General features: G+C 42.8%; 1 protein-coding gene across 3 annotated transcripts in view; it reads right to left on the bottom strand.

Moving 5' to 3' along the window:
• RANBP17 (RAN binding protein 17) overlaps positions 1–15,547 on the bottom strand; it is a 313,431-nt gene that overhangs the window by 14,152 nt on the left and 283,732 nt on the right. For 2 of the 3 annotated variants that reach the window (XM_039235738.1, XM_039235739.1), the window contains one exon: positions 14,195–14,361. The exons of the other annotated variant lie outside the window; for it this stretch is intronic. In XM_039235738.1, coding sequence (XP_039091669.1) covers positions 14,195–14,361 — 167 coding nt within the window. The remainder of the gene's footprint in view (positions 1–14,194; positions 14,362–15,547) is intronic. 3 annotated transcript variants of the gene reach the window in all.

Here is a 15,547-nt window from a genome sequence, read left to right as displayed (position 1 = left end):
GGCAGTGACACAGGAGAAGGGCAAAGCTGGTGTAGCTGTTCTCAAGCCCGAGCCCTCGGCGGGCCTGGGCCATCTGACTCCCCTAAGAAGATGCAGCTCTGTTCCTGTCCTGGGACTGGGAGACCACAGACGCGGAAGGTCACCTGCTGGGGTCCCGCGCCTCAGCCAGGACAGAGCTCGGCCCCCGTCTCTGCTGGCTCCGTTGCCAGTACCCCGAGGAATGGCGTTGCCATTACTTCCCTTGGCCCACGGCACGTAACTTAATAGTGTCCCCTGTCAGGAATGGTTCTCTTTGTCAGGAAGCTTTTTATTGATGTCCAACCTTCATTTTCCCTTTCTCATAATAATATCCCATTATGCCAATACTCCATTGTGCCATGCTAAGTAATTCCCTTTCCTCCTTGGCATTTACATCTTCCAAGTATTTATAGACTTATCAAATGCCCCATTTAGTTGTCACTTAGGCAGGCTATACATATTTAGCTTCTTTAATCTGGCCCCATAAGCCAGCCTTTCCATTCTCCTAAATCACTGGAGTTCTTTCCTCCAGGTCTCTGTCAATTTGTTTCCAGCCTCTCTGTAACACAGGGGGCTCAGGAAAGAGATGGGGCTGGGGAGGGAGGGTTTGCTCCTTCTGCAGGGTAAGAACACATCATTTGCTGAGGGTGGAACTTCTTCCTTAGAGTGCAAACTCCAAAACAGGCCAGGCCTCTGGAGGGCTACGGGCCCCGTTCGTGGTCTACTAGCTTTCTCTCGCCTGCACACGTTTCAAGCCACTAATATTCTATTAGCAGCTCTCGTTACATGCTAGGCACACACAAGCGACACATGTGTGTTAAGTGCCTACTATGTGTCAGGAGCCATGCTAGGGGCTTCTCCCTCCTTCTGCCCTCCCTCTTCATCTCTCACGCTATTTCAATGAATGCTCAAAGAATTACTAAGTTCCTACTATGTGCCACACACGGCATGGTGGTACAGAATTGAAATGTGGTCTCTGTGGCCTTAAGAAACTCACAGAGCATAAGTATTTATCAGTGTCTTATTGCCCACCCATCAAGTTGTTTCCGTCCAATCTTAAAGGGTCTCTGAGAAAGGGTCATCATGCACTTAACTCTAATTGATGCTTTTAGTTTCCTGAGTGGAACTTCTTTGTCCTATCTAAAACTAGATGCCACATTAAGTACGGGCATTAACACAGAGCTCTTGTGTAGGATTTTCTTTCTGGTGGTTCTCTCTGGGGCCTAAGAGAGCTCTCTCCAGGCCTTGCACTTCCCATCGTTCCTTCTTGGCAGTTGACTTCACATTCTGTATTCATGTCACCTCAACTAAGTATGCAGTTGAATGTTTTTCTTTTCCACGGTACTGATGTTCCAAGTTATGGGGCAGGCTGAGGAGGGATGGAACAGGAAAGAGCTAAGGCAATGAGTCTTGGCCACAGTCTTGGGGAGTCTGGGCATGAGACCACAGGAGGAACTAGTGCAAGTACTTGATCTGGGGGGCCAGTTCCAGTAAGGTGCAGAATGGCCCTGGCTGAGTTGTTGGTACCTCTGAAGAGGTAAGCTTCACCTGGTCAAGGACACAGTTAGGAAATAGCATCATTGGTATTCAAAGCCATGTACATTGACTGCAAAATCTGTCTGCTCTGTTGTTGTAAAGCAGAAAATCCTCAACAAATACAGAACATGCAATTAGACAGCTCTGAAGGAGGACGGAATTTCACAGAGTCTGAGAGCACTCAGTCTGCATCTTCCTAAGCATGACGGGATAAAGAATTAACATGCAAAAGTTCTTTTTGGCTGCAAAGCATATGAAGCAGCAGTGACTCATGACAGGTCAGAGGATTAGGAAACTTATACCCTGCTCTGAAAGCAGAGATCAGATGGGAATCAAATAAGAAGCTTTCTTTAACATCATATATGAGCTCACAGCCTCACCAAATGGTTGCTGCTAGTTAAAAACTTTTCAACAGTTAAGACAGAAAATGAATATGAAGTGCAGCTCACATCTCTAGCACACGCATTATTAACCCTTCAAGTACGTGGAAAACCAGTAACAACTGTAAAATGAGTAAATCACACCATCCTTAAGCTGACCCTCACTTTATCCAGTGCCGTTCATTCAAGAAACTCAAAGAGTATCTCATACCATTCGCCATGCCAGCTGGAGAAATGCAGGTGAGAGAAATGCCAGGAAAGATGAGTGGGTGAAGGCTCTGGGAGGCCTTGGTGACATAAAAACTATGTTAGATCCAGAGACAACAAAGCCTTAGTTACGTTCTGGGTACTGCTACTTACTGGCTGGGTGACGTTGGGCAAGTTATTTCGCCTCTCTGAACCTCTGCATTCCTGTCCCATATGGGCACTGGGATGTACTCGTATTCCCAAGTCAGGAAGATAGACCTTACTGGCCCTACTGGCCCACTAGAGTTGCTGTGAGATTCACAAGAGACTTTAGGTGTGAGGACATATAAATGGAAAGGGTCCTGACGTTTATTTTCATTCCTGCCGCTGTAAGGTGATGGCTGGAGTACGTAGGAAGAATAAGTGAGGAAAAGCCTGTTTGGGGCCAAGAATCAGATACACATCACACCGTGCCCCCACCCAGTCTGGTGAGGGTTTGTGATCTTGAGGATGTATGTCACACAAACTCTAAGAAAGGCAGAACAGGTGTGCGGGGCCAGGAAGACCTAGGTAATCGGGCTGAAGTCGCAGCCTCGGGATTTCCTGGCAAGGGAATTTTTCCACATTTGAATATATGAACAGCAGATACATGTGCTCCTTAGGGACATAAAAAAGTAACTGGTCCCTGTATATTGTTTTTCAAATTTTCCCCATTTATTGAATACCTTCTCTGTGTTAGATGGGTCTATACACATCGATTCACGCTGTCCTCACACTTCCCTGAGTCGAGAATCTTTTGGCTGTGAGAACAGCAACTACCACAGACAAAACTCAGCCCTAAAAGGGGTGACGTGAGGACCCCCGGACTAGGCAGTGCAGGCAGGCCTCTCAACAGCCGGGAACCATGGCCAGGAAGCCTGGTGTGATCTTTCTCAGTCTTTCCCTGGGGCTGCCGATCTCCTTCGAGATCCTCCCAGCACGCTGCTGCTTTTTTCTCTCGCTGTGACCTGGCTACTTCTCTGAGTGTGTAGCAGGGAACGGCTGCTGCGTGGCTCTTGTTTTTTCAAGTCTTCAAGTCAAGTGAAGACCAGAGGCTGCCCGGTATCTTCTAAATCCAGGGAGTTTCTAAATCCAGGGAAGAGGACTCACTGAGCCAACCTGGGTCAAGTGCTTACTTCTTGTCTAATCAATTCTCAAAGGAAGGGGCCTTGGCTCAGTCAAGGATTTACAACTGAATGAGTGTTGTGTGTCCCCTCTTGTCCCCCCAGCTCCACCAATCCCGTCCCCAGGTCATTTAGAAGCAGTGTTGTTAAGAGCACAAGGTTCTGCTATTTATTAGCTGTATGATACCGAGTAAGCTACCTGACTTCTTAAAGCTGCAATTATAATACTTTGATTATAAACTGTAGAAAAGAGTATCTACCTCACAAAGTAGAACTTCATAAATACAAATAAAACATATATATAGTTAAGTACCTAGCACAGAGCCTTGCATATGATAATTATTTCTACTTCTTTTTAATTACAGGGATTCCTCCTCATCATCTGAGTCTGAGGTCGCTCTTCCATAGTGACCTGTTAGGTCCTAGTGGCCTTGCTGGAAATAAGGCTTCTATTATAGGATGGAGGAAAAGTCTAGATCTTTAAGGAGGAGGTGTGGAAATTCTTTCATTTTGGAGTGGCAGGGTAAGGAAACACTTCCAACTCCAATCTTTTCTGGTCGAGGTCATCAGCTTCTTTATAACATCCATACACGTTTAGGATCCCTCTGGTGAGCCCCGGGCTGGCTTGGGTGCAACACAGGAAGATTATCTCAGATGTCATGTCCCATGTCACAGAAACACGGCTCAGAGTAGAAAGACTGCACCTGTGTTACAACTTGGGAGCGCTACTCCTGAATGACTTCTGTCACTGAACGACTTAGTGGGTAAATGCCGCTCCCTGGGCTGCGCTCGCATAAAAAGGGAGGTGTCATCTGCAGAACTTTCGAGAGCAGACAAAACCAGCCCTTTAGAAAACACACTGTGAGACACTACCCCAGGGTTGGTGTCAGTATTTAATCCCTAGATTCGTAATTTTCCTTGCAGAGGCTTTAGAGAAGGATACATTTAGTGAACTTTTTTATTCTTAATTTACAATGATAGCCAATTACGCCGGTCACCATTAACCGAGAAGCTAAAAACCGTTTTGTTTGCCATTTGCCATATCGGATGAGAGACTGTTATAAAGCATGCCTAATTATTATTGGGCTAAATCTGTGTAAAACTGCATTTTTTCCCCACATAAAATGTTTTCTATCTGTTTTACATGAACGTGAAGGAAAAGGTATGGCCGTTGTTCATTTTGTACAACTCCTCTGCTATTCTGAGAACGTTTGCTGCAGACTAATAGCAAAACTGACTGTGCTAAACTGTAGATAAAGGAACGGTGACAGATTGCAGTCACTTTAATTCATAAAGAAAATACTCGGAGCCCCTGGGAATGCCAAATCGAGCCACCAGCACCCAGTGACTTCATGCTAAGTCACAAACTACATCATATATTTTAGTTTAAACACAAAGGCTAATGGGCATGTGACTTATTTATTTCAAGTTCTTCTTTATGAAGAGCTGGCTCTTTTTTTTTTTTTTTTTTTTTTAGCTCTTTGGAAAACATTATACTTCCCCTATTCTATAAACATACAAATATAATTGTAAAATGACATCATTCTGTTTTCATTTAATTACCCTTGAAATGCTTTCTATTTAATATTCATTACTCAAAAGCTAATTTAAAAGAGAAAGAGATGCGACTTATTAAAAAAGATGTACTGTCATTCACAGCAATAGTTATCTAATATACAGAAGTTAATAAAGCAGATTAATCTACAAGTCCCTTTAAGCCATTCTTGAGTTTTGAACAACTGCCTCTTTGACCTTTCACCTTCATGCTGTGCACCAGTCGCAGGTGCCAGCTGTACAGAAATTATGGCCGCGCGTTTGAACGCAAAATCTTTTCTTACTTTGCTCCTGACCAGCAGCTGACCCTGTAGGAGTGATTGTTTCTGGTGCCGGCCTAAAGGCTACATAAACCAGCAGCAGATAAACAAAAGGCTACATATACCAGCTGCCTTGCCTAAGGGTACCATCCTAGGCTGACACCTCCGCTCCTTCTCCAGCGTCCCAAATTGCTCCTTGTTTGTTTCCATACATGCATTTCATCCTTGTTACACTGTGCAAGGGACAGTCGCAGGAGAAAACCCCCTAAAACAACAACAACAAAAAAACCCCTGTCCCTTCCTTCGAACTTGACTTTTGAGTATTCCATGTCAAACTGTGTTATTATGATGCTAATCTAGGCCTGATTTAGCAACTTTAATAAGAGGCTAAACCCTCTTGTAATTAGATAATAAAATTTTATTATGTATTTTAATATTAAAAGTCTTAAAATCAAACTCTTCAAATCATACACTGGTACAGAACTAAGGTACTTAAATAGCATAGCTCCAGAAGATGGGAACTTGAAAAAGCACATTGTGGCTAATTTTTCATTCTCAGAAATGTAAACATGGAATTCCTATGTGGTGGCAGGGAAAAAGCTCCAACGCTCTTAATTATGTGCGGGGAAGAATGAATCTATTCAAGTGTGAAGCACACTGTACCATTTCCAGCAACAGCGTGAGATGGCTTTGACAGTTATTTCTTGGATACAAATTACACAAGTATAAAAACAATCCCCATAATGATTAAATGCAGTTATGTACATAGGAGAATACCAGTGCAAATGGTAACATATTTAAATGGTTTTTCCTTCATTAAAAAAAATTATATATGATATTAAACCATCAATCACTGCTGAGGCACAGGAGTTTAAATGTATTGTCACTGGTTGAAATAAATGACTTGGAGACTGAATTCTGGCTCACTCAATATGGTGTCTTTGCTGTTGCTTAGTCACCCAACTCTCTGCTGGTTTGGGCTACATCTGGTGGATTCCATCCCTTTCAATTAAGGCAAGTTATGCTATCAATGGATTACATCTTTGAACTGTGCTTAGAGGTAAAAAAGAAAAAAACAAAAAACAAACAAACAAAAAGAAACCAAACACATGTCCTAGTGAAAACAAAACAAAACAACCAACACTTTTCTGTTCTGTTAGCCATTTGGAACAATACGTGAGGTGCTTATTCCTTTCTTCACCCATGTTTAGAATTTTCTTGTGGCATTCCAGGATTATTACATAGTATATAATGGCATACCCTCATCTTAGCATCACCATTCTGTCTTATTACGTAGTGATCTATGACTGTGCTGGATTTGAAACTGAAAGTCACTGCCCACAGACCGTAATTCTGAAAATTCACTTTTGTTTTGCAAATATTCATTGACTGTCTCAAGGGATGGGCTCTGCTAGACTCTGTGACATGCATCAAGCTGGAGGTGATCTTTGGGGAAGAAAAGGTACTCTGTTGAAGACAGGTGTTACAGTTCTGATCATAATGTGATGATTCATAAATCAAGAACAGGTTTTTCTGCAAACTGATTTTTCAGTCTTAAAATACAATTTTTGGTGTTACAGTTGAAATAGTCATTCAATAAGTATTTCCATAACAAAAATGAAACCCAAATGGCAAGGATAGGGTCTGTGGCAAAAAATGTGGACTAGAATCATCCTTCGAAGGATGGATACATAATTTTATGATATCACAGGTGCCATTTTAATAAACTAATGTTTTTCTATTTTTAAAATTATGTACTTTAACTTTCTAAACCAATCTTTAGGGGTTGTGGTCACAAAGCCATCGTTCTTAAGAGTTTTACTCCCTTATGGACTTTTATTGAGTACAGACTTACGTATAGAATCAAATATAAGAGCAAAATAACAGCATCCTTTTTAAACAACTACTCAAAAAAGTGTGCTTCAAGAATTATCAAAACATCAGCAGTGCCGCATGGGATGACTGTGAGAAAGGTCAGGGGTCCTGCTTTGCGTGACCTCCATTCTGAAATTCTCTAGGATTACATAACACGTTGGTGGAAAAGCGGCAACCAGACATCCAGTGGCAGCCTGCAGAGTGTTTTTATTTTCTTGTTTTGTTCTAAATTTTCAAACAGCGGCCATCATGAAAAAACCTGGATTTCTGGCTCTCTCTGGCGGGGGTGGGGTGGAGGGTGGGGTGGGTAATCTCTACATAGCTGGCAACACCGGATCCTGTTTTCTTACAAGGCAAGAATAAGCTGGAGTTATGTGGAGGCTGCCCCCGTTAGACAGGGGTGTGTGCACAACTTAGGTTTCTTTTCTGTCTACCTCATTCAAGTTCTCTGTGTGGCTCTACAGGATCTTGGTTTGTGATACTTTGTAGAACGGAAAGGATAGGGAGAGGGATGCTCAAAGGTATCGGTTTGAGACTCACCAACGCAAGAAGCCTTTAAGAATAACCTTCAGTAGAGCTAACGGTACCCAGTCGTAGTAGTAGAAGCTTCTCTTAGAAAAGAGAAGCTGTTTATGACCAGAAAGAGGTGGAAGCTGGCACTCTTTCGTGATGAGTCAGTGGTGAGAGTCAGGATGAAGCCTGGAGATGTACCGGGTGTGGGGGATAGATGTACAACACTTGTTGGTGCCCCACGTTCATTTCACAGCTGCCACACTGAGTCTATCCTAGAAAAATCAGGTTGGAGGAAACCTCAAGAACTACCTCTGAGACATTAGAGGAAAGGCACGGAGGAACGTCACGAGACAGCTGTACTATTCGACTCAGATCTTACAAGGATGTCCTACTCCATTTTATACTCTCAGGGTCTGGCTATAGAATTAATGAGAGGGTGTGGGTGTAGAGTAAGTGAGAGGAAGGTCTGTTCACTCTGCCGCGACGCTGGGAAGCACACGACTTCTCTGTACCAGCTGGCAAAGCCACCTCCCTCTCCCTTGCCCACCGCCTCTTTGGGTCACTGCCCATCTGTTTCACCCCGGCTGCGGCACAAAGTTCGGGTATAGGATGACGGCTCTGAATCACTCTACCTTAGGGATGGCCCCGGTGGGACTTACTGGAAGCTCAACTTGCTTGAGTCTAAGTGCTGAAAAAATATGTGCTACCTCCGATTAGTAGCTGCCAACAAACTATAGCTTTGCGGTTAAACATGTCAATTCCGCAGTTCAACAGACCAAGATTTTAGCTTTTCCACTTACTGACTATGTCTCATCTTGGGAAAGTTACTTAATCTTTTTGTACCTAAGTTTCTATATTTACAAAGCGGTGATCATAATACTAGCCCTTCACAGAGATACCATGATAATTAAATCAGATTATGTGCGTATGCAAGAAGCTTAAGCTATTGCCTGCATGCGGTGAGCACTTAACGTTTTGCCAGTATTATTTTTTCTAGAAATAAATACACATTCCATGCACAGAACGCTGTGAAGAAGACCAAGATTGTGGCAGCACGTGCAAAAGACAATTCTGTCCTGAAACGTGAGCTTCTGTTTTATACTTTTGGTGTCTACTGACCGATCCCTGGCTTCCTTCAAGCACTTTATAGCCATGTTGTCCTCTGGTCCAGCGGTGAATGTCCCTTCAGTGTGGGGTTTTGCTCTCAATCTACTGCCAGATTTTTGACAATAAAGCTGCAAATCAACCAGACTGAGTTGATGGGTCATGCGGAGGGCACACTTTCTATTTAGGGTTCACTAGAAATGTCTTTAATAACATTAGAAAACCAGGCTAATTATTTTTTAAGAGGCTGAGAGACATGAATGTACTTCATCTACTGAAGCGTTTCCTGCCGTGAGGGTGTTGCTAAGGTTCCACAGGCCAAAATCTCGTGAGTTAAACACGTGGCTACACCTTCTCCTCCTTAGTCTTAGGGAATGGAACCTTAAGTATGAAAGATATCTTGTACGGTATGTCAAAATGTTGAGCAGTAGCGTTTCAATCTAAACACAAAAATGAAAAAAGAGCAGATGATTTCCCTTTTGCTGTAATTCACTTTGGGATGCATGTCATGAAGAGCACTATACAAAAGCAATTTTCATTGATTGACTGACTGATTGAGGAAAAGGGTGAATGTTCTTTCAGCATACATCCCTACAGAAGTATGATTGTTATAATTCCTGACAGCTCTTCACAATTTGTAGTTAAATGCCAGGTTGTGGGGGGGTGGGGGTGGGGAGGGGACACAGGAGAGGAAGAGAGATAAAATCATAATTAGAATTCTTTTTGAGTTTTTAGTATAGCTGACTTGTGCCAAAGAGTTACCTAGATGAGGGTGAAATGAATTCAAATCTAAATGTTCTCATTCTTCCCTTCAATGTATTTAGATTTTAGAGAATATAATTGTTAAAAATACCCTGTTAATGAGTCAGCTGCATGATCTAATCCCTGGTGCTGACAACCACATAGCCGCATAGTTCTTGTTCTGCTTCTGTGGAAGGTGCTACCCTTTCTAGAACAATTAGTTTTAACTGAAATTTTGACGTAGACAAGCATTCATCATCTGTGTCTTAGTCGTATAATTCGAGAAGGGATTAGTCACATCTCTGACCTGCCCCTCTAATTCTACAAAACACGCTCCTGCATTTAGTGATTTGGGTAAATCGTTCACTTTGTGATATAACCGAATGGGTGCTGATCTACGGCTTACATGTGCAAACACTTAACATGCCAGAGACAACACTAAAAACATTTCACATGCAAATTTAACCTGCCAAATTATTGTAGCAGATCTGTACCTGATCACTGTTACTACTGGCTTGTCCTTAAAATTACAGGTTATCTTTTTTTTAATTTATTTTTTACTTGAAAGAGAGCGAGAGAGAGAGCGAGAGAGCGAGCGAGCGCATATATGTGCACAGGGGAGGGGCAGAAGGAAAGAGAGAGAGAATCCCATGCAGGCTCATGCTTTAGAGCAAAGCCCAGCGTGGAGCTCGATCTCTCAAACCTGAGATCATGCTGAGCCAGAATCAAGAGTCAGTGTTCAGCCAATGGAACCACTCAGGCACACTTAGTTTATCATGCTAATGGCATAAAAACACATGGGGAGTTTTTTTCCTTAATAATGTGAACTGTGAACTTAACTGACTGTTAAGTCCAAGGAAGGCTGGTGAGGCAGTAATTCCTATTTGAAATATTCACTTAATTATAGTGGATCCTCAAATGGACAAAATTTAATGCTAGCAAAGTTAGATTTGTTCACAGATTACGGATGATAGCTTATTTGGAGAATATTTTTAAAAAAATATTGAGTGGGTGCTTGGGTGGCTCAGTTGGTTAAGTGTCAGACTTTTTATTTCAGCTCGGGTCATGATGATCGCATGGTGGTGAGATCGAGCCCTGAGTGGGGCTCCGAGCTCAGTGGAGAGCCTGCTTAAAATTCTCTCCCTCCCTCTCTCTCTGCTCCTCCCCCACTCTCTCACATTCTAAGATAAAAAGTTTAAAATTTGGGGGATGCCTGGGTGGCTCAGTCAGTTAAGCGTCCGACTTCAGCTCAGGTCATGATCTCACAGTTCGTGAGTTCAAGCCCCGCAATGGACTCTGTGCTGACAGCTCAGAGTCTGGAGCCTGCTTCGGAGCCTGCTTCGGATTCTGTGTCTCCCCCTCTCGGTGCCCCTCCCCCATTCATGCTCTGTCTCTCAAAATGTAAATAAATATTAAAAAACTTTTTGTAAAAATAAAATTTCTTTAAATAAAAAGGATCTATAGCCACATAACAGATCATTATTTAATAAGCACATTTCCAGGTGAGCAGCATTTACAATGTGCTTCCTAGTCTGGTGTGCACAAATCGAAAGGCCTATGAGGATGTTGGAAAACCCACTTATGTGGGTTCATGCTTCATTTGCTATGGAAGCTTGAGGAGAGAACTTTTACAATTTGGAATGGACACTCATCATGCAGTTATGCTTCCGGCAATATATATCCAGGTTGGGGGGAAAACAGTTCAAACTGGTAAATAATTGCAGTATCATTGCATCAGTTTAGTTTAAAGAGCTGACAAACCCTCTCTAAACTCCGAGCACAATTAGTCATTAGGGTCTAGTTTTTCAGCACTGTTAAGCAATTTGTAACCCATTCCTTTTAATAGGGTTAGGCATTACTTAACCGACACAGATGCCTTGAAAACTGAAACCTCGAGTTGTAAAGCAGCCACCTTGTTCATTACCTTCAGTGATAGGCAAATCATCTATAAAAACAGCATTTAATGGGCAACCAATGAATAATCAATGGCTCACTTTTCATCTGAGTGTGAAAATGAGAATAATCTAATACAGGGTCCCTCTGGTAAGATGCTGAAATCTCGAGTTCTGCTGCTCTTCAGGGCTGATTTATAAGGTCTTGGAAGGCTGATGTAAACAGATGATCAATGGGACCCATCCTTGCTCATAATAACCCCCAACTGGCCCACTCCCTCTTTTCCAAGTCCATCCCTTCAGGCTATTAGCTCTGTCCGGCTAATTCTTCCCACTACTCCTGCCTGCTGCTTTTACTCCGGCCATCCGTTCAGTCCAGCCGACTCAGAAGTAATTTTATACGCAGCAGAGAGCGGGTAGAATTGATTTTTCACTCAGCGCTCAGTTCCCATCTGAATAATTATCAATTTTACTGCCTCATAAAGGGAAGAGTCAAAATTTCAAATCAATTCAAAAGAGCTTTTGAGACGACAGAAATTGTGCATAAGAATAGAGGTCAAAGTTGTCGGTGACCTAAGGAGGTGATGTCAGATATTACTATACCCAATAGTTGACATCAGAGGCACTCAAGATGATATAACCTAGTGCTAATGCAAATCATATTTATGCTGACTACCAGAGACCAGTCATTAATATTTAAAATGCTATCTGAAAGCCTACATTCCAAATAAATAGAATGTATTCCGCTGTTAATAAAGATATATCACTACTTAGTCATATGCTCTAAAGTAAAGGATTACCAAGTATTATTAACACACAGAAATTACTTAAACCAACAAACGCATGGCAATTCTGAGTAAAGACAAGCTTGATTGTCTCCTGTACAACCACACCATTTGCTCTGCACAGTCTGATGGTATTCGTCTAGAATCGCAGCCTGTTGATTTTAGTACAATTTTCTACCAACTGAAAAGTTTCTGCCAAAGCTTATGGGATGATATTGTGATCAGGTTGAGTGCTGGCGGAGGGATTTGGTGGTGGACTTGTCATTTGCCCTGGTGGGGTGGGGGGCTGGGTCTGACTCCTGGCCAGTTCATGGGTATTTATTTTCTCCACTGGCTGCATGGTCTCAATCTGTGGTCCTCAACCTTCTCCTTGCAAAATACCGGGGGGGGGGGGGGCAAGGACACACCCCCAACAGTACCACAGGCTACTGCAGTCGGGTAGGTGGGGCAGGGGGGAGGAGAGGTACACCCAAACCTTGACAGAATGTCTATTTTGAGGGGCACCTGGGGGGCTCAGTCGGTTAAGTGTCCTACTCTTGGTTTTGGCTCAGGTCATGATCTTGTGGTAGATGAGTTGGAGCCCGGCACTGAAGGCGTGGAGTCTGCTTGGGATTCTCTCTCTCTCCTTCTGTTTCTGACCCTCCCTTGGTTGCATGTAAAGGAGGACACACTCTCTCTCAAAATAAATAAATAAACTCAGAATTACCAACTAGGCCCTTGAGAATCAGTGGTGTAAGCGGTAAGGTTTTTGAGCCAGACAAACCTTGTTTCACATTCCACTTTCCAGCTGATCTCTCTGCGTCTCAATTTATTCAACTGTAAAATGGGGATGATGATTATCTACACTTGAGGGTTGTTGTGGGGGTGTAAATGAGAAGAGTTCTCTGAAAGTCCTCTCCTCGTGTGTCAATCTCTGTCACCACTATATAAATCACATTATTCACGTAATTGGGTAGTTACCTAATAACTAACCCATCATCTCTGTCCCACCTGATAGAAACTTTCTAAGGAAAGAAATTGTGCTATGAGTCTCAGTGGCTCTTGCGCCTTGTACACAGAAAGTCCTCAATACGTGTTCTACCTTTCTCTTCTCTTTACTATATCACCACCATGTTGTAACAATTCCAGGGTCATACCAAATACTTACAGGCCTACAGCACTTTGTTTAGTTACAGAAAATCTTAATTATACCTCCCCACCAGAAAAATAACAGGTTACCGAGATGTCACCAAAAGTAAGTTTCTGTAACTTCATTTGAATATTAGTAAAACATGATAGCCAGAAAGAAAACCTCTTCCATGGCCAGATCATTCTATGTTCATCATTTCTTCACTCAGAGTGACACTTTCTGCGGGTGGTGCGTGCCTTGTTTAACAGGGCTAATAACCTTGTTAAAGGGTTTACAATTGCAAACCACAAACTATTATGAAGATGATTTGGCAAAATGAAACAAGTGGAAACAGTATAAAGTATCACTTCCAAAGTCAGTGGAGCTGGAGAACATCACAGTGATGGTGCCCCCATAGAAAAAATGGCATTATTCTCTTTGAAATATTTCTGGCACGTGTTATTTATTTTTATGCATGCTGTTGCTGTGATTGGCAGACGTGAGTTTTCAAAACACAGTATTAAACTTGGACCTAACTCAATATTAGCCAGTCAGAAAACACATCTGAAAACAAAGAAACCGTGGCTTTATTACCTATCACTTAAATGCTCTTGGGAATATGACCTGCCTGAACCTTTCTTATCTTAAATGGGAAGAATACCAACTGTAGAATGAGGAGTGGAAAGTTCTCAGCAGGGTGCCTGGCACAGATTAGGAGCCCAGCAAATGGCAGTTTCCGGACATGCAGAGTACTCACAGGCAAACTACAGAAGACTTAGAGGCTCCAGGAAAGAAATCAGAGGTTGACTCTTTCCAGTTCTGGCTTCGCTTTTTATTGCTCTCTGGCCTCTTAAAGAGCTATCCTTTTTTGGAATTCTAGCTTCACTGGGGTAAGGTGAAAGACTTAGTGAGATTTCTTGAGGGTGAGCGAGTGTGCTACCCTACCTTGCGGGAAAATACTCCTAGAGAATAACTGGTAAAGAGTCTCGGGAAGACTATTTGTTCTAAGGGATATTCAGGGTCTAGGCTGGCTTTCGGGAAACTCTGTTTCTTAAGCCAGGTGCCCGACCACCAGTTACCTGCTGTAGGACATCTGGATTTTGCTGCATAAAATGTAATAGTCTCTGACCGGCCTGGGTAGCCTCTCTGCATCGAAGTGGCTTCTTGCCCTCTTTTGCTATGTGCTTGAAGAGGTAGGTGACGATGTAGTCTAAACTGGTACAGCAACTGGAGGAGACAACTGTATCTGTACGAACAATAAATGAGAATTCCTTCGCATTACTACGTGTCTTGACACCTGATAAATTATAATGCCTCCAATTAAAAAAATCACTTTCTGGTTTCAAAGCACTTTCATCAACTTGTAAAATTCCTTGAGGGAGCAGGGATTTTTACCTTGCGGATCTCTTCAAACCCAGTGTCTACTACAAGACCTGGTATCAAGATGTGTTAGTAAGTAAATGACTCCTGGACTAAATTGGGACAGCATTTCCCATTTGTGACCTCAACGACCGTCTGTTCAACTCAGGTGACTTTATGAGTATCTGTTTGGAGCGAAGGGCTCTGCCGCAGAGGAAACAGGGTGTGGGCTTGGTGCAAAAAGCTCTCTTTCAGGGGAAACCCCGACCCTGGTGTCAAAGAGCTCATGATTTAGCATACGAGTCACTGCAGCACACTGCTGGCAGTGACGCACTGCTGTGAGGATTTTGAGGAAGTCATCGCATTTGGATCGGGATCACAAAGGCTTCATGAAGGAGACAGAACCTAAGATGGGCTTGGGAAAGTTATTTCAGTGAGATATAAGGAAGGACATTTCTCAGGTGGGAGGGTTAGCACAGGGCACACAGTGGGGTGGGAAGTTAGGGATTTTGGAGTCAGACAGCTCTGGTTTCAAATCCCATCTTTTCTGCTGACTTGCTGTGTTGTTACTCCGAAAGAGCCACTTAACCTTTCGCATCATCTGTAAAATAACTTGCAGAGTTGAATGAGAAGAAAACAACTAGAAAGCCTCACAATAAAAACAGCTACTATTTACCCAGAGTTTACTGTGTCAGTTACGTGAATTACTATTGTGTATCCTCACAATGGCACCGGGAGAGACTGTGAGCTGTGAGCACAGAGCCCGATGCGGGGCTCGAACCCACAAACTGTGAGATCATGACCTGAGCTGAAGTCGGATGCTTAACTGACTGGGCCACCCAGGAGCCCCTAATATCTGAGGTTTTAAGGCCCATGTGCCTTTCCTAGATTAGAGGTACAATGTTAGTAGGCAAAGCTAATCTGAGGAAGGTTTTATAAGTCTTGAAGTTGTATTTAGTAATAATACCTAGAACTGCAATAGCACCACAGTTTACATACTCTTTTCATATAAATCGTTTTAGAGAGAAATGGCATTAGAAAAAGAAAGAGGTAGGTTTGGGGGGAAGTTTTGA

Source organism: Hyaena hyaena, unplaced genomic scaffold (genome assembly GCF_003009895.1).
Source record: "Hyaena hyaena isolate Hyena2069 unplaced genomic scaffold, ASM300989v1 scaffold_102, whole genome shotgun sequence".
Lineage (NCBI taxonomy): Eukaryota > Metazoa > Chordata > Mammalia > Carnivora > Hyaenidae > Hyaena > Hyaena hyaena.
The sequence above is the reverse complement of the archived record's forward strand: the minus strand, read 5'-3'. Positions and strand labels throughout refer to the sequence as shown.